The sequence below is a fragment of the Leptonychotes weddellii genome, chromosome X (assembly GCF_054177405.1).
Source record: "Leptonychotes weddellii isolate Sample4059 chromosome X, ASM5417740v2, whole genome shotgun sequence".
NCBI lineage: Eukaryota > Metazoa > Chordata > Mammalia > Carnivora > Phocidae > Leptonychotes > Leptonychotes weddellii.
In genome coordinates, this window is record NC_138385.1 from 769,543 (window position 1) to 792,244 (window position 22,702).

The 22,702-nt window shown below is 41.5% G+C and overlaps 1 protein-coding gene across 2 annotated transcripts in view; it reads left to right on the top strand.

Moving 5' to 3' along the window:
- The first annotated feature begins 1,103 nt into the window (after positions 1–1,103).
- GAB3 (GRB2 associated binding protein 3) overlaps positions 1,104–22,702 on the top strand; it is a 72,648-nt gene continuing 51,049 nt past the window's right edge. For both annotated transcript variants that reach the window (XM_081807998.1, XM_081807999.1), the window contains exon 1: positions 1,104–1,232. In XM_081807998.1, the coding sequence (XP_081664124.1) occupies positions 1,161–1,232 (72 nt within the window). In that variant the 5' untranslated portion in view covers positions 1,104–1,160. The remainder of the gene's footprint in view (positions 1,233–22,702) is intronic.

A 22,702-nucleotide genomic window follows, 5' to 3' on the forward strand; every position in this document is an offset into this window, starting at 1 on the left:
GGTTCAGCTAATCCGATACACTAGTGCGAGATTTGGAAAGCGGGAGGGAAGTCGGGGATTGCGGTGGTGGTGAAGGTCAAGTGGGCTCTGAGAGGTGGGAGTGCAGGCAGTGGCTGGAGTCCAGCTTTGTGAGAGTAATAGTGTCTGAGTGATGTGACCTTGGAGCTGAGAAGTCTCTTTGTAAGTCCTAGAAATGACGTCGCATTTATTTCTTCCAAGCGTCACTTTCAAGTGAGAGGTATCACACCACGGGAAAAGAGCACTATGGGTCAGGTAGATGAGCATCGTGGGTGCTGATCCTCACTGTGATTATCAGTGCTTTTCTGTTTACAAAGTATGTTGGCCCTGGCCCCTGGCCCGTGATCCCTATTTGTGTGGGTTTGGACAGGTGATGTTATTGTCCTGTTTCTCATTTTACTCAGAAGCAAAAATGAGGCAATGAGAAGGCCCATTGATTGTGCATATCCCATAAGATCATGCCCGCCAAGTGCTTGGCATAGTAACTGGCACTGCAGAAGGTCTCAATCAATGTTAGCTCATTATTGGGAGCTCAATCAATGTTAGCTCATTGTTGTTATTGGTATTATCTAAAGTGCTCGGCGCACCCTGTGGCACGACCATTCTTAGACCCAGCGTTGAAAACCCCAGAGGCCTGGAGACTGCAAACAGCACCTCCAAGTTGTAACCTTTTGAATTGGGATGCTCCGGGTTCCGGAGGACATTTGAATAGCTCTGCAGCCGAGCTCCTCGCTGAAATACAATGATCTTTGGGGGAGGGGCGCACGCGAGCCATTCCTCGGCAAACAATCTAGGGCAGCGGGGAAGTCGGAGGGGAGTCCTGCTTCCCTTCCTCCCTCACCGGGTCCCTCGCAGGTGCGGGTCCTAGGCTTCGGCTCCCGTAACCCTGGGGCCCGGAGCCGCGGCGCGCTCGCTCGAAGGGGTTTCCCCGGCCCGGCCGCCCGCTCCCCGCGCCGTCTGGGCCGCGGGCGGTGGCGCCGTCCCCCCGCCCCAGGGGGCCGCGGCGGGCCGGGGGCGGGGGTCGCGGCGGGGGCTCGGGGCGGTGCTGGGCGGGCGGCGCTGGGCCCGCCCCGCCGGCATCCCCGGCCCGACTTCCTCCTGCCGCGGCGACCCAGCTGGAGGAAGCGGCGGCGGCGGCCACGATGAGTGCGGGCGACGCCGTGTGCACGGGCTGGCTCGTCAAGTCGCCCCCCGAGAGGAAGCTGCAGCGCTACGTGAGTAGGGGCGTCCTGGGACCGGGCCGACGGACGCACGGCGAAGTCGCACGTCGAGCCGGTGTGGCCGCTGCGCCCCGCGGCCGGCCGGGCCGGGTGGCTCCGGAGCGCCGCGGAGCCGAGAGGAGGGAGGCGGCCGGGGAGACCTCCCGGTCTGTGGCCGGGAGGCCGGCGCGGGGGGGCGGGGGGGGAGGGCGGGGAACCGGGAGAGGGGCCGCGGGACCGGGCCTGCCGGGCCGGGCGGGCGGGCGGCGAGGCTCCGGACTCCCCTTGCAGCGTCCGGGGCGCTCTCTCGTGTGGCTGTCAGCGGACACTCCTCTTCTGGAGCCTTCCACAGTGGCTCATGGTTTCTCATGGTGTCGCTTCTCTGCTCTTTATGCTGACACCGCGCTTTTCGAGTACCAGCAGGAACCAAGGACTTCTGCTAGTACGAAATCCGGGACGCTCGGAAGAGCGCATCTTCCTACACTTTCCATTTCCATTTTAAATGTACTACCGACCGCTCAGGAGTTCATTATCTCCATCGGCACGCTCAGGACAAGGTCTTAAAAACATTCCGCCGCAAGACCTGATTGTTACTGAGTGCTCTCCAGCCATTAGGAAGAACCGCTTCGGCCCTCAGGGAATTGCATATAAATAGATATTAGGGCTTCTTGCTGTTTTTAGGCCGGGAGTACTTGGATGGATCCATCTTGTTCATAATTCCTAACTTCTCTGCAACTCCAGAACACGGTGGTAGGAACGAACGCACCCGTGTGGGCTTTTGCTCCAGAGCAACCCGCCCCAAATAAGGTGTTCTTGTGTGTACCGCGCTCCCAAACCGGTGTCCCCGTTTCCACCGAATTGCACCTTTGTTTTTCTTCCCACGTTTCCGAGGCACATACTGTGTCAAACTGCAGGAGGTGGAATTGTAAAGACTTTAATCATGACAGGACCCGTTTCTGATCATAAATTTCCTCGGCCACTTTCCCCATTGACCCTGAACTAGACAGTGTCCCTCTCTTAGGAGTTTTTGAGAAGTTTTTGTTGTTTGTTCTGTGGAGCAACATTTTAAAAATCTTTGAAAGATTTACTTATTTTATTTATTTTTAATTTTTAAAACATTTTTAAAAGTGATCTCTCTACACCCAACGTGGGGCTGGAACTCCCAACCCCAAGATCAAGAGTTGCATGCTGTACCAACTGAGCCAGCCGGGCGTTCGTCTGCTGAGCAACATTTTAAAAGAATGTTGTTCAACTTAGCAGGGACACTTTTCAGGTTAACTACCAGTGTGTCCTTTCATTATTCTTTTTGAGTCCCCTACTCCATAAACACAAGCTCTAGTATTTCTCAGACTGTTACCACTCAGCTGCTTCCCTATCAATGAAGCTACTTGGAAGACTCATTGGTACTCAAAGGAGGCAAGAGAAGAAAACCTGCTCCCTGAAATCTGCAGGGGCAGGTGAGGGCTTGTCACAAAGAGCTACTTACAAAGCCAACCCAGGGTGGGTTTCCTTGCGGCCCTTTGGCATGTGAGACATTTTAAAGGCTCACTAGATATTTTCAGAGTGGCACTCACTCTCATGATGATTTCTGATGATTCAGAAAGATGGTGCACCTGGAGGGCAAAGTTTATGGAAGATTTCTTTTTCTGGTCTTGTTTTGTATCTTGTCTCGACCAGACTGGCTTACGAAAGGTTATTAGTATTTCATCAGTTTTGGGAAAGCATGGATGTACGTACCTACTACCATATGTGGTTCGCTGTTTTTGGTTGGAATGCAGATGTAGCAATGTGGACTTTGCGCAGCTTATAGGTGTGGGGGGCATCTGATGATGGGATGGTGATGGAGGAGACTTAAAACACAGGAGTACCTAGATGTCATCTTACCAACACTCCAAGACATAAACCATGACCTTTTAGCTGGTGCTTGTCAACTTTTTCTGAGGGTCATGCTCTTTTAGAGAGGCCGTGGTGTTTTGTTAAAAGGCATCCCAGAACACACCTAGTCCGTTTCTGCGGATCTCCGGCTTCCGCAGGAATCCCTGCTGCCACTAGATGGCGATCATGTGTCGATTCAACGGGGCATGGACAGCGCTGTTCTACACAGCCACCTTTAATTCCGATATTGCCGTGAGGAGTAATTCTTTATTTCAGTTGAGCGCCAACTCTGAATCAAGCCCTGTGTCACGGGGCTAGAGAGACAGAGAAAAGAGATTGATCCCTGTTTCTAAGAAGTCCACAGTCTACCGTTTGTAACACAATAACAAAACAAAGCTAGTTAGCGGCACAGCCGGGGCAATGACTCAGTTCTTTGCTCTGCTAGGCCAACAAGCCGCACTCGGTTCATGTTTGTTAAATTACAAATGGAAGCTGAGTCTATTTTTAGGTAAATATTTCAGTCCAAGGTAAGCTCGTGCTTCATCCTCTTGAATCCATGAGCCAAGGCAATCAGAAAGTTATTTTTATCACTGCTCTTTTAAAAGATAGTTGACTCTTTTGTGTTTTCTGTTTCAAAAATATAGGAATATATTCTGGTAAAAATTCAAACAATCTAGGAATAAGTAGAATAAAAAGTGAAAGACCCCCTTTCTCTGAACCCCTCCTCATTCAACTCCCCCTCCCTAAGGATAACAACTGTTAGCAGTTTGGTGAGTATCATTCTAGAAAAATTTCTTCAAAACATATCATTTTATTTTTACACAAATGAGATCATACTATACAAATTGTCCTGCAGTTTGCTTTTTTCACAATAATTCTGGACATCTTTCCAGATTAGTACATATAAATTTACTTCATTCTTTTAAACCATTGCCTAAGATTTCTTGTAATAGATGTAACATAATTTAACAATTTTTCTATTGATGAACATTTGTCTTTTATTTTCTCAATTTTAAAGAATGCTGTAACAATAATGATAATAAATTATAATAATTCATTTTTATTTATTTTTTTACATTTTATTTGTTTATTTGAGAGAGAGGCAGAGAGAGAGCAAAAGTGGGGGCCGGAGAGGGGCTGAGGGAGAGGGAGAAGCAGACTCCCCCTGAGCAGGGAGCCCACACAGCACTCCATCCCAGGACCCTGAGATCATGACCTTAGCTGAAAGCAGACAGTTAACCCACTGAGCCACCCAGGTGCCCCAATAATTCACATTTATTGAATGGTTTGTATGTGTCATGCATTACACTAAGGACCTGACTTCTATTATCGCATTTAGGGTTTTTTTTGAAGATTTTATTTATTTATTTATTTATTTGAAAGAGAGAGCATTGCGGGGGGAGGGAGGGAGGAGCAGAGGGAGAGAGACAGGCAGACTCCCCACTGAGCGCGAAGCCCCCAAGGCCGGACTCGATCTCACAACCCTGAGATAATGAATGACCTGATCCAAAATCAAGAGTTGGATGCTTAACTTGACCGAGCCACCCAGATGCCGCTTCACTCTCTCTCTCTTTTTTTTCCCCTTCGTTCTCTTTATAGTATCTTTGTAGAACAAGGATTTTAAAGTTTTGAGGATTTTAAAATTTATCAATTTTTCCTTTATGGATTGTGCTTTTACTGTCAAATCTAAGAACTCTTTGCCTAGCCCTAGGTTCTAAAGATTTTCTATTTTTTTTCCTAAAAGTTATATACTTTTATATTTTATATTTAGATCAGTGATCCATTTGAGTTAAATTTTGTCAAAGGAATGATTTTTACGTTGTGGTTTATTTTCTATCTTACTCATTTTGTTGCAATACCATTTATGGAACAGACTGTCTTTACTCCATTGAATTACTTTTGTAACTTGGTTAAAAATGAATTGGTTGTGATTTGTAGGTCTATTTCTGTGTTCTGTAGTCTGTTCCATTGATTTCTTTGTTCATCTTTATGCTAATACCATGCTGTTTTGATGACAGTAGTTTTATAATAATTCTTGAAATCTGGCAGCTGTAGCCCTCCAACTTTGTTTTTCTTTTCAGAGTTGTTTTGGCTATTCTAGGTCCTTTGCCTTTCCATATCAATTTCAGAATCAGGTTGTCAATTGATTTCTGTATATTAACCTTGTATTCTGCAACCTTGCTAAACTGACCTTTTTTTTTTCCTGATCCTAGGGGAAAAGCATTTAGTCTTTTACCTTTTAAGTATGGTAGCTGTAAGCTTTTTGTAGTTGCCTTTTATCAAGTCAGGGAAGTTCCCTTGAATTGCTAGTTTGCTGAGACTTTTTTTATGAATTGGATTTTGTTAAATGCCTTTCCTGCTTCTACAAAAATAATAGTATACTTTTTCCTTTTTTGTCTGTTACTATGGTGAATTATTCTGATGATTGATTTTTGCATGTTGAGCCAGCCTTGAACCTCTGGGGTAAGCTTCACTTGGTTGTAATATGTTATTTTTTTCATATATTGCTGGATTTAATTTGCTTTTATTTTGCTGAGGATATTTGTCTTTGTGAGGGATGTTGGTCAATAGTTTTCCTTTTTCATACTGTCTTTGGCTTTGATATTAGCATAATGCTGGCCTCATAAAATGATTTGGGAAGTGTTCCCCCCCTTTCTAATTTTCTGAAAGATATTGTGTAGTATTGCTATTCCTTTTTCCTTAAGTGGTAAAACTCACTGGTGAAACCATCTGGGCCTAGACTTTTCTTTGTGGGATGGTTATTAACTACAAATATAATTTCTTTTTAACAGGTAACAGGATTGGGCGCTTGGGTGGCTCAGATACTTAAGCGTCTGCCTTCGGCTCGGGTTGTGATCTTGGGGTCCTGGGATTGAGTCCTGCATTGGGCTCCCTGCTCTGTGGGGAGCCGGCTTCTCCCTCTTCCTCTGCCTCCATCTCTCTCTCTCTGTCTCCCATGAATAAATAAATAAAATCTTTTAAAAAAACAGGTAATAGAACTATTCAGATTACTTATATCTTCTTGAATGAGCTTTGGTAGTTAATGTTTTTCAAGGATTTTCTCTAGTTCATCTGAGTACTTGAATTAATTGTCATAAAGTTGTTTGTTATATTCCCTTATCCTTTTAATGTCTATAGGATCTGTAATGATGCTTCCTCTTTCATTTATGATATTGTAGTTTCTTTCTTGTCTATTTTTTTCCTGATCAGTCTGGGTAAGTTTTATCAATTTTACTGGTATTTTCTAAGAACCAGCCTATAGTTTCATTGATCTGTATTTTTCTGCTTTCCATTTCATGGATTTATCCTCTTATCTTTATTATATACTTTCTTCTGATTGCTTTGGATTTAAATTTATCTTTACTTTCTTAAGGTGGAAGCTTAAATTACTAATTACTCATATTTCCTAATATAAGAATTTAATAAACTTACCTGTAAGCACTGCTTTAGGTGCATTCCACAAAATTTGATATGTTGTATTTTCTTTTTCTTAAGATTTATTTATTTATTTGAGAGAGAGAGAGAGAGAGAATGTGGGGAGAGGGGCAGAGGGAGAGGAAGAGATAGTCTCAAGCAGACTCCATGCTGAGTGGGGAGCCTGATGTGGGGCTTGATCCCATGACCCTGAGATCAGGACCTGAGCCGAAACTAAGAGTCAGACACTTAACCAACTGTGCCACTCAGGCACCCCTGATATGTTATATTTTCATTTTCATTTATTTCAAAATATTACTTAATATTCTTCTAAGACTTCCTCTTTTTTTAAGATTTTATTTATTCATTTGAGACAGAAAGAGCACAAGCAGGGGAAGAAGCAGAGGGAGAGGGAGAAGCAGACTCCCCGCTGAGCAGGGAGCCCCATGTGGGACTCGATCCCAGGACTCTGGAATCATGACCTGAGCTGAAGGCAGACGCTTAACCATCTGAGCCACCCAGGCGCCCCTGAGATTTCCTCTTTGACCCAAGGGTTGCTTAGAAGTCTTTGTTTAATTTCCACATGTTGGGGGATTTTCTAGATATCTTTCTGTTCTTAATTTCTAGTAAATTCCATTATGATCTAAGAACAAACTCTGTATGAGTTTTATTCTTTAAATTTGTTGTTTATATTATGGCTCACAGTAAAGTTTTATTTGGTGAATATTACATGTGCACTTGAAAAAAGCATGCATTCTTCTCTTGTTGTGCAGAGTGTTCTATAAATGCTAATTAGGTCAGGTTGGTTGATATTGTTGTTCAGTTCTTCTCTATCCTTACTGTTTTTTTGCTTACTTTTACGATCAAGTACTGAGAAAGGAGTGTGAAAGTTTCCATCTGTTAACTATGGATTTATACATTTCTCCTTCTAGTTCTGTTTGCTTTGGCTTCATGTATTTTGATGCTCTGTTGTTATTTGAACACATTCAGAATTATTATGTTTTCTTGGAGAATTTTTGTCATTATTAAATGTTTCTCTTTATCCAAATGATGCCATTTCTTGTTCTGAAGTCTATTTTTTTCTTTTTTTTAAAGATTTCATTTATTTATTTGACAGAGAGAGACAGCGAGAGAGGGAACACAAGCAGGGGGAGTGGGAGAGGGAGAAGCAGGCTTCCCGCCGAGCAGGGAGCCCGATGTGGGGCTCGATCCCAGGACCCTGAGATCATGACCTGAGCCGAAGGCAGACGCTTAACGACTGAGCCACCCAGGCGCCCATGAAGTCTATTTTTTTCTTATATAAATATAAGTACCCCATCTTTCTTTTGATATGTACTTGCATGTTATATCGTTTTCCATTCTTTTATTTTTAACTTATCTGTCTCTTTTTAAAATTTTATTTATTATTGGGCGCCTGGGTGGCTCAGTTGGTTAAGCAACTGCCTTCGGCTCAGGTCATGATCCTGGAGTCCCTGGATCGAGTCCCGCATCGGGCTCCCTGCTCGACGGGGTGTCTGCTTCTCCCTCTGACCCTCCCCACTCTCATGTGCTCTCTCTCATTCTCTCTCTCTCAAATAAATAAATAAAATCTTAAAAAAAATTTATTTATTATTAATTAATTAATTTATTTATTTATTTATAATCTCTGTGCGCAATGTGGGCCTCAAACTCACAACTCCAAGGGGCGCCTGAGTGACTCAGTCGTTAAGCGTCTGCCTTCAGCTCAGGTCATGGTCCCAGGGTCCTGGGATCGAGCCCCACATCGGGCTCCCTGCTCGGCGGGAAGCCTGCTTCTCCCTCTCCCACTCCCCCTGCTTGTGTTCCTGCTCTCACTCTCTCTCTCTCTCTGTCAAATAAATAAATAAAATCTTAAAAAAAACAAACAAACAACTCACAACCCCAAGATCAAGAGTTGCATGCTGTACAGGCTGAGCCAGCCAGGTTCCCCAAGTGTCTTTATATTTAACATGAGTTTCTTATACACAGCATATAGCTGGATTTTGCCTTTTTTATGCAATCCTACCCTCTTCATTTTAATTGGTATATTTAGTTTATTCACATAAAATGTGATTATAGAAATGTTTCAAATAAAATCTGCCATCTTGCTAGTTGTTTTCCATTTGTTCTATCTGTTCTTTGTTTCCTTTGTCTTCTGTTTCTGCCTTCTCTTGGGTTAATCAAGCCTTTTATTATTCAATTTTATCTTCACTATTAACTTGACAATCATAACTTTTTAATTTTTACTAGTTACTCTAGGGTGTAAAATATACATCTTTAATTAATTGGAGTCTTCCTTTAAATAATAATATACCACTTCATGAATAGTGTAAGGACCTTATAACAGTATATTTCCAATTCTGACTTTGCATTTTGCTTTCATTTATTTACTTATTTATTATTTATTTATTTATTTTTAAAGATTTTATTTACTTATTTGAGAGAGAGAGAGCACGTGAGCTGGCTGGGAGGGGCAGAGGGACAAGCAGACTCCCCACTGAGCAGGGAGCTGGACGTGGATGTCTACTTTCCCTCATTTTTGAAAAATATTTTCACTGGGCATGGAATTCTGGGTTGACAAGTTTTTTGGCTTTCAACACCTTAAGATCTCACTCTTTTGTCTTCTGTCTTCAGATTCTTCTAGTGATATCTTCTACTTAGGATAGGGGCTGCTTGCCAAGGCTTCTTTCTCAATGTCCACATGACCTTCAACTTTAGATCTTTTTGTATTTTCAGTATACCATTTTGCTAATTGTCTCATTTATTCTTTCTTTCAGTTTTCCTCTTTTCTGCCCTGTTTTGGGGCTGAATTTTAAATGCAATTTTTATGATTGCATTTAATTTTCTTTGTTAGCTATACCTCTTTGTGTTTTTTATAGTGGTTGCCTTAGGGGATTAGTGTATATCTTTAACTGATCATAGTCTACCCTAAAGTAATACTATATCATTTGACATACAGTATAAAAAAACTTACAAGTGTATGTTCCCATTTACCCCCTCTCAGGCTTTGTGCTACTGTTGTCATACATTTTACTTCTACATTTTATAAAAGCCACACTGCAGTGTTATTTTTTCCTTAAACAGTTGTCTTTTAAAGAAATTTAAATAGGAAAAATGTCTTTATATTTACCATATCCAGTACTCTTCATTTCTTTCTGAATATCCATACTTCCATCTGGAACCATTTTCCTGTTCTGCAACTCTGCTGGTGATGAATTCTTTCAGCTTTTTTTATGTCTGAAAAAAACTTTATTTTGCCTCAAATTTTGAATGATATTTTTGGTAGGTAAAGAACTTTTGCTTAATTTTTTCCCTTTGAGTATTTTAACGATGTTGCTTTACCGTTTTCTCATGTGCATTTTTACTCTGTTCCTTTATACGTGTTTTTTTCCTAGCTGCTGTTATTACTGGTTTTAAGTAAATTGATTATGATGTGCCTTGGTGTTATTTTCTTCATGTTTCTTGTACTTGGGCTTCATTGAGCTTCTTGGATCTGTGGGTCTATACTTATTTCTTCTCTTCTTTTTTAGAGATTTTATTTATTTATTTGAGAGAGAGAGCACAAAGGGAGAGGGAGAGAAGCAGACTCCCCACTGAGCAGGGAGCCCGACACAGGGATTGATTCCAGGACCCCGGGATCATGACCTGAGCTGAAGGCAGACGCTTAACCGACTGAACCACCCAGGCGCCCTGGTCTATAGTTATTTCTTGGTGATAGTTATATCTTCAGTTTTTTACTTATCTTTTCTTCTGCAGTGTCTAATCTGCTGTTAATGTCATCCAGTGTATTTTTCACTTCAGACCTTATATTTTTCTTCTTTAGAAGTTAAATTTCTATCTTTTTCATTTTTCATGTCTCCTTAATATGCTAATTCTTCCTCTGCCTTCTTGAATATGTGGGACATATTTATTTTTAATTTATTTTTTTTAGTAATTTATTTTTTTTTAAAGATTTTATTTATTCATTTGAGACACAGAGATACAGAGAGAGAGAGAGAGCATGAGCAGTGAGGGGAGACAGAGGGAGAGGGAGAAGCAGGCTCCCCGCTGAGCCAGGAGCCCGACGTGGGGCTCGATCCCCAGACCCTGGAATCATGACCTGAGCCGAAGGCAGACGCCTAACCATCTGAGCCACCCAGGCGCCCCTTTTTTAGTAATTTCTAACCTCAACATGGGGCTCGAAATTATGAGCCCCAAAATCAAGACCCCAAGACCAAGAGTTGCATGCTCTTCTGACTGAGCTGGTCAGGCATCTCAGGGACATATTTATGTCTTTGTTGGTGGCTCATCTCTGCAATTCCTCCAAGCATGTGGGGTTGCTTTTTAATTGCTATTCTGGTAGTGAGTGTGGGGAGTTCCAATGACTTGTGCCCTTCCTACTATCAAAGTCCTCACTCCACAGATCAGAAGGCTGATGTAGGGATTTGATCAGTTGCCAGGGATGTTGTTCCAATTACACAGTCAAGAACTGGAGAAATTGCCATAAACTCAATGGGCCCACCCTGAGATTGAATTAGGTCAAAACTTCATTTATCATCTGACTTTCCTAAAATATTCTTTCGGGAGATATGGTGGAGATGGGTGAGTGAAGAGGCCACACATGGGGAATCCATTACATCTTTCTACCTCCCTACGCCTTTGTGTTTCTCCTTTTACATAATGAAAAAGAACCTCTAGTATCTCAACTTCATTAAATGTAGTCACCATTTAGTCCATGTCTTAGTCAGGCAAACTGTTAGAACACTCTAAGTGCTTGAGCTAACACATTAAATCTAGAAGCTCTGGTGAGCACACCCATATCAACACATTTAGCTTGATCTGGAATTATATTCTGTCTTGCTTGGCCTACTGTCCTTGGAATGCATTCCCACACATTCCAGTGGTTTTTAAAGACAGCTTTATTGAGGCACACACACACACACACACACACACACACACTATAGAATTCACCCATTGTAAGTCTATAGTTGGATGATTTATAGTAAATCTGTAGCTGTGCAGCCATTACTACAGTCCAGTTTTAAACCATTTCTATCCCCTGAGAAAATTTCCTTGGCCTGTTTGCAGTCCATCCTCACTCGCATCTCCAGCCCCAGGCAGCAAGTGATCTGCTTTCTGTCTCTATAGATTTGCCTTTTCTGATAATTTCCTATAAATGGAATAATGGAATGTGTGATCTTTTGTGTTTGGCTTCTTTCCCTTAGCACTGACCACACAACAGTCAGCACTCTTTCTGAAATTCACTTAAGGTAGAACCTGAGGTCATTGACTTGAGACATTTCTTATTTTCTGTTGTTGTTGTTGAACTATACTTGACACACAATGTGAGCTTAGTTTCAGGTGTACAACATAATGATTTGACAAGTCTCTCTGTTATGCTGTGCTCAGCACAAGTGCCCCTGCCATCTGTCACCATGCCATGTCACTGACTGTATTCCCTGTGCTCTACCTTTCATCCCCGTGACTTGTTCATTCCATAACTGGAAACCTATACCTCCCACTCCCCTTTCACCTTTTTTGCCCCTTCCCCCAACCCCTTCCCCTCTGGCAACCACCAGTTTGTTCTCTGTATCTATGGTTCTGTTTCTGCTTTTTTGTTTGTTCATTTGTCTTATTTTTTTAAATTCCACACATAAGTGAAATTATAGGGTAGTTTGTTTTTCTCTGTCTGCCTTATTTCACTTAGCTAATACCCTCTAGGTCCATCCATGTTGTTGCAAATAGCAAGATTTCATCCTTTTTTATGGCTGTGTATATGTACCACATCTTCCTTATCCATTTGTTTATCAATGGACACTTAGGTTGTTTCCATAATGCTGCAATGAACATAGGAGTTCATACATCTTTTCAAATAAGGGTTTTCGTTTTCTTCAGGTAAATACCGAGAAGTAGAATTGCTGGATCATATGGTAGTTCTATTTTTTTTTTTTAGTGGTTCGATTTCTAATTTTTTGAGGAAACTCCATATTGTTTTCTGCAGTACCCACACCTTATTTTTTATTTTTTATTTTTTATTTTTTTTAAAGATTTTATTTATTTATTCATGATAGAGAGAGAGAGAAACAGAGGGAGAAGCAGGCTCCCAAGGAGCAGGGAGCCCGATGCGGGACTCGATCCCAGGACCCTGGGATCATGACCTGAGCCGAAGGCAGACGCTTAACCATCTGAGCCACCCAGGCGCCCCACACCTTATTTTTTAATAGAGACATTCAGTGCTATGAATTTCCCCCTTGGCACTTCTTTAGTGGCATTCCAGAAATTCTGTTATGTTGTGTTTTTATTTGTATTCACTTCAAGATATTTTCTAGTTTTTCTTGTTATTTCTTCTGTGACCTGTGTATTTAATTTGTAGGCATATTTCTGTTGTTGATGTCTAATTTCATTTCATTGTAGTTAGAAAACATATTTTGTATGGTTGGAATCCTTGTAAATTTGTTGAGACTTGATCTAATATACGGTTTATCTTGGTAAATGTTCTGTGTGCACTTGAAAAGAATGTGCATTTTATTGTTGGGTGGAGTGTTCTATAAATATCAATTAGGTCAAGTTGGTGGATAGTGTTGCTCAGTTCTACATCCTTGTTGATTTTCTGTCTTCTTGTTTTACCAATTGAAAGAGGGGTGTTGAAATCTCAGACTGTAATTGTGGATTTGTCTATTTTTCTTTGAAGTTTGATCAGTTTTTGCCTCATATTTTGAAACTTTGTCATGAGTTGCATACATGTTTAGGATTGTTATTTTATCTTGATGAATTAACCCATCATTATGAAACTACCTTATTTATTCTTGATATTATTCTTTGCTCTGAATTCTACTTTGTCTGTAGTTCAAGGTCATTGTAAGAGTTCATTTTCTAGGACTACTTCTGGTAATAAACACTATCAGTCAGGCTGCAGACAGGAAAACAGAAGCTATACGAGGTATTCAACAGAGATAATTCCATATAGGCTATGGTTTACACAGATATTAGAAGGCTAGAAGATCAAAAAAGGAGGCATTCAGCTATTAGTAACTACAGAAAGCAGTTACTATTGAAAGAACTGGGGCATAAAGGTGAAGTTTGGCATGACCACAAGCTAAGAGCTTACAGGAGGGGTACATGTAGCCATGTGTCTATTACTCTGACTCCTGATGAAGAGGGTGCTAATGTAGTTAGTGCTGATGCCTCAGAGATGGCTAGAGGAAGCTGGCAGCTGGAGCTGGTGCTGTCTTCTGCCACTGGAGGGATGCTGATGGATGCTGAGAGTGCCATCTCCCTTTCTCCTGCCTTGTACTCTTCCACCAGTGTTTCCCATTAGCAGAACCCAACAGCAAGACATCCAGAAGGGGAGTCTGAGAAATCCAGTTGGTCGTCCTGTCCCAGAATCAGAGGAGTAGATCTACTCTCCAGATATGTCCCAATCTTTCTTTCATACTTACTATCATTCTGTCCTTTTTTGCTCAGTGTTCTGAGAGACTCAAGTCAAGCTTTTAGCTCATTGATTTACGGATAAGTTGTAAACTTTCTGCTGCTCAGCCCATTGATTGGTGGTCATGTTTTTAATTTCTAAGAACTGTTTCCTTTTCACATCAGCATTCCCATCTTTTCTGGATATCTTATCTTGTGAGAATTTTCCCTAGCATATTTATTATATCCTGGCTTTCTCCCTCGCATCCATACAGATATTTAGAGGAACAGATTTTTAGAAAGAGGGAACAGAAAGTGCAAAGGCCCTGAGGCAGAAGAATATATTTGCCATATTTGAAGAAGAGCTTTTTGAATTCAGTTTCATCTTCTTCAAATGCTTGGTGATTCTTGGTTTTCTGCTCATGTTTGTATTTGAGGGTCTAGATCAGTAGTTTTCAGTGGGGGTGCCAGGTAGGGATACCATATTTAGCAAAAAATAAAAAGTTAAATTTCGGATGATAAAAAGAAGTACTTTTTTAGATTTATTTATTTATTTGGGGAAGGTGGAGGGGCAGAAGGAGAGAGAATCCTGAAGCAGACTCTCCACAGAGTGTGGAGCCTGATGCAGGCCTCTATCCCAGGACCCTGAGATCATGACCTGAGCCAAAATCAAGAGTCAGATGCTTAACCAACTGAGCCACCCAGGTGCTCTGAAAAACAATTTTTTTTGTTTTTTGTTTTTAGTATAAGTATGTCAACCCTATCCCCAGGAGACATTTGGCATCATCTGGAGACATGACTACCACAAAGAGTTTGGCCCAAAATGTCAGTAGTCCAAGAGTGAGAAATTCTATTGCAGATTGAACAGTGTCTTCAGCTGAAATGAGAATCTTGTTGACAAATATCTGGTTGTTGTTGTTTTTTGTTTTGTTTTGTTTTAAAGATTTTATTTATTTATTTTTGAGAGTGAGAGAGAGAGAGCACATGAGCTGGGGGAAGGGGCAGAGGGAGAAGCAGACTCCCAGCTGAGCAAGGAGCCCGATGCGGGACTTGATCCCAGGACCCTGGGATCATGACCTGAGCCGAATGCAGATGCTTAACCGACTGAGCCACCAGGCACCCCTGGTTGTTTTTGTTGTTGTTTTAAGATTTATTTATTTATTTGAGAGAGAGAGAGAATACAAGTAGGGGAAGGGCAGAGGGAGAGAATATCTAAGCAGACTCCCGCTGAGCACAGGGCTCGATCCCATGAGCCATGAGATCAGGACCTGAGCTGAAACCAAGAGTCCAACACTTAACTGACTGAGCCACCCAGGCACCCCGGCAAACATCTGTTTTAATTGCAGGAACCTGTTTCTTGTTACGGTGAAGAGGAAGGCCAGTACTTGGGTTTGTGTTCTGGGGTGTGGGCTTTGAGAGTACCTGGAAGTCTCTATATTTAGGATCACCACCAAGGGGGCTTGCTGCCATGAGTCCTGTCTACCCTGGGGCTTTGTGACCTCAGCTCTGGATGAGCTCAAGAAAATGAAAATTCTTTGTTTTGTTGTGTTTCTTGTCAGGGTGGAAGGGATATTCCTTGCAACTTTCTACATCTTAGGCAGAAACGGAAACCCTTTCTATTTCTTTTCTGAATTTAATCAACTCTTGTTTTATTATTTTATTTCTTCTTGGTGTTTATTCATTTCTGTTCTTAGCTTTTGACATTTGGATGATCTCAGCCTCTGAGTTGTGTTTAGAGGATATGTTGAAAGTTTCAGATTTACATGGTCATCATCACCTTGGCTGGTTTCATTTTTTTTAACTTTTAATTTCTCTAGTTCAGTTGGTATCTATATTAGTGTAAGATGAGGGTATGATTTTATTTTACAGTTAATCAACTGATCCAACACCATTTGTTGAGCAGTCTTTCCTCTATACATATCTTACTTTTTTTATTTTTTTATTATTTTATTTGACAGAGAGAGAGAGACACAGTGAGAGAGGGAACACAAGCAGGGGGAGTGGGAGAGGGAGAAGCAGGCTTCCGGCGGAGCAGGGAGCCTGATGCGGGGCTCGATCCCAGGACCCCGGGATCATGACCTGAGCCGAAGGCAGTCGCTTAACGACTGAGCCACCCAGGCGCCCCATATCTTACTTTTTTAAAAAGAGTTAGCTCTCCACCCAACATGGGGCTTGAACTCACGACCCCGAGATCAACAGTCACACGTTCCACTGACTGAGCCAGCCAGGCCCCCCTGTACATTCTTCTTTTTTTGTTGCCAGGGACTGTATTTTTAAGGAATATATGCACTTGATATAAAATCAAAGCATATTAAAATAAGTTTCCCTCCTTCCCCTTTGTGCCAGCCACTTGGTTTCTCTCTCCAGCTGCAGGCATTGGGACCAGCTTCTTCCTTCCAGATACATATTCCATGCATGTACAAGCATATTTTTTGCATAAATGGTAGCATACTATAGTCACTATTTTATAACCCCTTTCTTAACAATATATTTTAGGGATTGTTCCCTTTCAGCACATATAGATATTTCTCATTATTTTTGACAGTTTCATATTTCACTGTATGGAGGTACCATGATAGACATTTTCATGTTTCTGGTCTTCATGCTACTGTATACAATGCTGCAGTGAATATCTTTGTACATCGGTCTTTGTGGTTTTGTGCAATTATGCTTGTGAAAAAACTCTTAGAAGTGGAATTGCTGAGTCAACGTGTATGTGAATATAAAATGCCAATAGATACCAAATTACTGTCTTAAGTGGCTGTGTCAATTTTCACTCTCAGCACCAGTGCATGAAAGCGCTTGTCCCTCTGCAACCCCTCAAATGTTATGAAATGTTTTGATCTTTGCAAAGTCAAAAGCTGATAAGTGGTATTCTGTTTTAATTGAATTTCTTTATCAGTGAGGTTGAGCATCTTTGCATATGTAAAAGCTATTTGTATTTCTGTGTCTCTAACATGATCTTAAATGCAACATAAATCGTAAGGTCAAAGTCTACTTTGGGGCAGTTTTGTTCAGTTGATCTTCCTGTCTTCCTTACACTTTTGTCTTGGCTTTTAAACTGGTATTGAATAGGTAATAATATGTTTACATATTTCAAAAATGAAAAGCATATATGTATTTTTTAGAGATTTTTATTTATTTATTTGACAGAGAGAGACACAGCGAGAGAGGGAACACAAGCAGGGGGAGTGGGAGAGGGAGAAGCAGACTTCCCGCCGAGCAGGGAGCCCGATGCGGGGCTCCATCCCAGGACTCTGGGATCATGACCTGAGCCGAAGGCAGACGCTTAACAACTGAGCCACCCAGGCGCCCACATTTTTTTTTTAAGATTTTATTTATTTATTTGACAGAGAGAGACATAGTGAGAGAGGGAACACAAGCAGGGGGAGTGGGAGAGGGAGAAGCAGGCTTCCCGCCATGTGGGGCTCGATCCCAGAACCCTGGGATCATGACCTGAGCCGAAGGCAGACGCTTAACGACTGAACCACCCAGGCGCCCCACAAAAATGAAAAGTATATTTAAAATATACGTTGAGAAACCTCATCTGCACCTCTGTCTTCATCCATCTTGATCACCCTTTTCCTTGAAGTAAACATTTTTATTAGTTTTTTCCTTCATCCTTCCAGTATTTTTTTAAAGATTTTTTTATTCATTTGAGAGAGAGTGTGAGCGTGAGTGGGGAGGGGGGCAGAGGGAGAGGGAAAGAGTCTCAAGCAGACTCCTGCTGAACGCGGAGCCCACACGGGGCTTGAGCTCACAACCCTGAGATCACTACCTGAGCTGAAACCAAGAGTCGGTTGCTCAACCAACTGAGCGTCCCAGGCACCCCCTTCCAGTATTACTTTATATAAATACAAGAAAATATGTATTTGCTTTTTTATTCTTCCCTTTTTCACACAAAGTTAGCTTACCGTATATACCATTCTGCACTGTAGTCTGTTGATTTAAGAAGACATGCAAATGGCCAACAGATACATGAAAATGTGCTCAACAGCACTAATCACCAAGGAAATTCAAATCAAAACCACAATGCAAAGTCACTTCACACCTGTTAGAATGGTTAGTACCAAAAAGACAAGTGATAGTAAGTGTTGGCAAGAATTTGGAGAACAGGGAGCCCTTGTGCACTGTTGGTGGGAATGCAAACTGGTGCAGCCACTGTGGACAGCATATGGAGGTTCCTCAAAAAGTTAAAAATAGAGCTACCCTCTGATCTGGCAATTTTACCTCTGGGAATATATCCAAAGGAAACAAAAACATTAACTCAAAAAGATATTTGCACTCCCGTGTTCATTGCAGCATTATTTATAATAGCCAAGACATGCAAACAACCTAAATGTCTGTTTGTGGTTGAATGGAATATTATTCAGCCACAGTGAAGGAAATCCTGCCATTTGTACACCATGAATCAACCTTGAAGGCATTGTGCTAAATGAAATAAGTCAGAGTAAAACAGATACTGTATGGTCTCACTTATATGTGGAATCTAAAAACAAAAACAAAAAGCCCTGAATTCATACATACAGAGAACAGATGGTGGTTGCTAGAGGCTCGGGGCAGGGTGGGTGAAATGGGTGAAGGTGGTCAAAAGGTATAAATTTCCAGTTATAAAATCAATTAGTCCTGGGGCGCCTGGGTGGCTCAGTTGGTTAAGCGACTGCCTTCGGCTCAGGTCATGGTCCCGGAGTCCCGGGATCGAGTCCCGCATCAGGCTCCCTGCTCGGCGGGGAGTCTGCTTCGTCCTCTGACCCTATCCCCTCTCATGTGTTCTCTCTCTCTCATTCTCTCTCTCTCAAATAAATAAATAAAATCTTTAAAATAAATAAATAAATTAGTCCTGAAGATGTAATGTACAGCATGGTGACTAGTTAGTAATACTGAATTGTATGTTTGAAAGTTGCTAAGATCTTAAAAGTTCTCAAAAAAATTTATAATTCTCTCCATGTCAGTGACCAGAGTTCTTCACTGTTTTTAACACTCTTTTTTTTTTTTAAGATTTTATTTATTTATTCATGAGAGATAGAGAGAGAGAGAGGCAGAGGCAGAGGGAGAAGCAGGCTCCCCGCGGAGCGGGGAGCCCGATGCGGGACTCAATCCCAGGACCCTGGGATCATGACCTGAGCTGAAGGCAGACGCTTAACCGACTGAGCCACCCAGGCGTCCCTGTTTTTAACACTCTTTTAAAACCTTTATTTATTAAGTAATCTCTACCCCCAATGTGGGATTCGAACTCCTGACCCTGAGATCAAGAGTCACACGTTCCACTGCCTGAGCCAGCCAGGCCCCCCAGTCTTCACATTTATTCAACCAGTTCCTTATTTTGCGCATCTGGGTGGTTTTCACTCTTCTTGCAACTATTGCCACAACTAATAGAATTTTATGTATGTGACATTTTGTACTTCTGCAGGTATATCATTCGGTATGATTCCCAGAATTGGGATTGCTGGGTCTGTGAATCTATAAATTTAGTAAATATTACCAAATGTCCCATTTTGCATTCCTACTGGCAAAGTAGAATACTGCCTTGCCAAAAGAATGTGTTGTCAAACTGTGGGACTTTTGCCATCTCATAGGTGAAAAATTGTATTTTGGTGTCATTTTCATTTGCAGTTCTTTTTTTTTTTTTTTTAAAGATTTTATTTATTTTTTTGACAGATAGAGACATAGCGAGAGAGGGAACACAAGCAGAGGGGGAGTGGGAGAAGGAGAAGCAGGCTTCCTGCCAAGCAGGGAGCCCGATGCGGGGCTCGATCCCAGGACCCTGGGATCATGACCTGAGCCAAAGGCAGACGCTTAACGACTGAGCCACCCAGGTGCCCCTGCAGTTCTTTTATTCAGAGGGAGGCTGAACATTTTTTGACCTGTTTATTTATTTTCTTGTGACCTATGTGCTCTTCCTCCACCATTGGTCTTTTAGTCTCAATTTCTGGGAGCTGATAAGTCCTTTGTGAGAAAAGTTGTGTATAATTTTTCCCAGTTTGTCATTTGTATTTTGACTTTGCTTATGTAATTTGTGTGTACATGTGTGCAAAAAAAATTGTATCTAGTAAAATTTGTCAATATTTTCTATATAGTTGTCCCAGCACTACTTTAAAAAGTTCATCTAGGGCACCTGGGTGGCTCAGTCGGTTAAGCGTCTGCCTTCATCTCAGGTCATGATCTCAGGGTCCTGGGATCGAGCCCCACATCGGGCTCCCTGATCAGCGGGAAGCCTGCTTCTCCCTCTCCCTCTGCCTCTCCCCCTGCTTGTGCTCACTCTCTCTCAAATGAATAAATAAAATCTTTTAAAAAATAGGTTCATCTCTACTCCCACTGATTTGAAATGCTGCCCTTCCTCATCATATATGAAATTCCTATCTTTATTTCTGGGCTTGTCCCCCTTTATTGTTCTTCTTTAGAGCTTTCCTGGTTGTTTTTGATTTCTGTTTTCCCATGTGAACTTTAGAATCGGCTTGCTTAGTTTCAAAAGAAAACCGGTTATTATTGGGGCAGGGGTTATGTTAGGTTTTTAGATTAACTTTTTTTTAAAAGATTTATTTATTTGAGAGAGAAAGAGCGTGCGCGCATGTGCGCGCACGGATAGGGGGAGGGGCAGAGGGAGAGAGTCTTCAAACAGAATCCACGTTGAGCCCAGAGCCCAGTGTGGGGCTCCATCTCACGACCCCTGAGACCATGACCTGAGCAGAAACCAAGAGTCGGATGCTCAATTGACTGGGCCACCCAGGTGCCCCTATATTAACTTTTTAAGGCTGAATGCTATTTCACTGTATGGCTATTACCACATTTTCTTTATTTATCCTTTGATGAACACTTAGATTGTTCTCCTATCTTGGCTACTGTGAATGATGCTGTAATGAACACGGAAGTGCAGATATCTCTTTGAAATCCTGATTTCAGATCTTCGGAGTATGTACCCCGAAGTGAGATTGCTGGTTCCTATGGGTATAAAGTTTCAGTTATGCAAGATGGATGAGTTCTAGAGATCTGTTGTAGAGCATAATGCCTATAGTTAACAATACAGTATTGTACACTTCAAAATTTGTTCTAAGGGTAATCTCATGTTAAGTGTTTTTACCACACATGGACACAGGGAACCTTTTGGAGGTGATGGATATGTTCAAACTCATCGAACTGTTCTTTGTATGGCAGTTACACTTCAACAAAGCTGTGTTGTTTGTTTTTAAAGTAATGGCTTTGGGGCTAGGAGAATTTTTTTCAAGCTAGTAACATTCCACTGAGCTCTGTATTACTGTTTTTCTCATCAAAAATCATTGTTAAATTAAAAAAAATTTTTTTCAGCATTTCTAGTGATGATCATATGATTTTTTCATTGAATCTAGCAAAGCAATGCATTCTATTAATAAATTATGTAATATTGAACCATCCTTACATTTCTGGAATAAACCCCAGCTGGGCAGCGTGCTTTTTTTATTGTGTTGCTGGATTATGCATGCTATTTTCCACTGGATTTTTGCATCTGTATTCATAAGTGAAACTGGTCTTTGGTTTTAAATTTGGCTTTATTTATTTCTGTAAAATCTTTAGCAGATTTTGACTAAAAGGTTATGTTTGGTCCATACAAAAATTTGGAAGTTTGTCATTCTAGAATATTTTTTTTAAGCAGGCTCCACGCCCAATGTGGGGCTTGAGCTCATGACCCCAGGACCAAGAGTTAAATGTTCTACACACTGAGCCAGCCAGGCACCTCGCCTTCTAGAATATTTTAAGTAGAGTTGGAATTAACAGCACTTTAAAATTTTGGCAGAATTCCCTTCTAAACTACATCTGGTGCTTTTTTTGTGTGTTTAGATCTTTGTCCACTCTCCTATTTCTTCTGTGGATTTGTCTGTTTAGTCTCTATCTCCCCAAGTCAGTTTTGTAAATTCTACTTTTCCTAGATAAGTTTCTGTTTCATTCTGGCTATCAAATTCATCTATGTATAATTTTACAAAATGGTTCTTAAATTATTAAGTTTATTTTTACTCTTTCCAGAGCTATTTTTTCTTTGTCGTTGTGAATTCTGCTCTGTCCCCTTTCCCCCTGTTGGTTAGATTAAGCTCATGGTTTTTCTAGGTTATTGATTTTCATTTTTGCTGTGAACCAGCTTTTTGATTAGTCTACATTTTAATTTTTCTAACTCTTTAATTTCTCCTTTTCTATTGATTAATTTCTTCCTTTAGTACCAGTCAGAGTTTTCATGTGCAAGCAACAGAAGCTGACCCTGGCTCATTTAAGCAGAAAAGGAGCTTATCAAAATGATATTGGGTAGCTCACAAAAGTGTTGAAAGGGCTGGAGAACCAGCTTTGAGGTTAAACAGCCAGGAAAAAACACCCCAAACCACAACTCAGAACTAGTTCTGGTGAGAAATCTGCTGTCAGTGCTGCCGACCATCTACTATCACTATTGTCATGAGTCAAGGTCATTGTCACCAACACATTCTAAGTAAAATTGTATGGAAAAGAAAGAGGAAAGAAAAAGAAAATTACTGGGGCGCCTGGGTGGCTCAGTCGGTTAAGCGTCTGCCTTCGGCTCAGGTCATGATCTCAGGGTCCTGGGATCGAGTCCCACGTCGGGCTCCCTGCTCGGCGGGGTGTCTGCTTCTCCCTCTCCCTCTGCCCTCCCCTGTGCGTGCTCTCTCTGTCTCAAATAAAATAAAATTTAAAAAAAAAAAAAAAAAGAAAAAGAAAATTACTAAAATGTCATAGAGTCCTCTAAGAGGAGCTTTGGGTACTCAGAATCCCCCAAATGCCCTTAGATGTTTCCATTCCAATTCTCAGGTTCCCAGTCTTACCTGTTTGTTTGTTTGTTT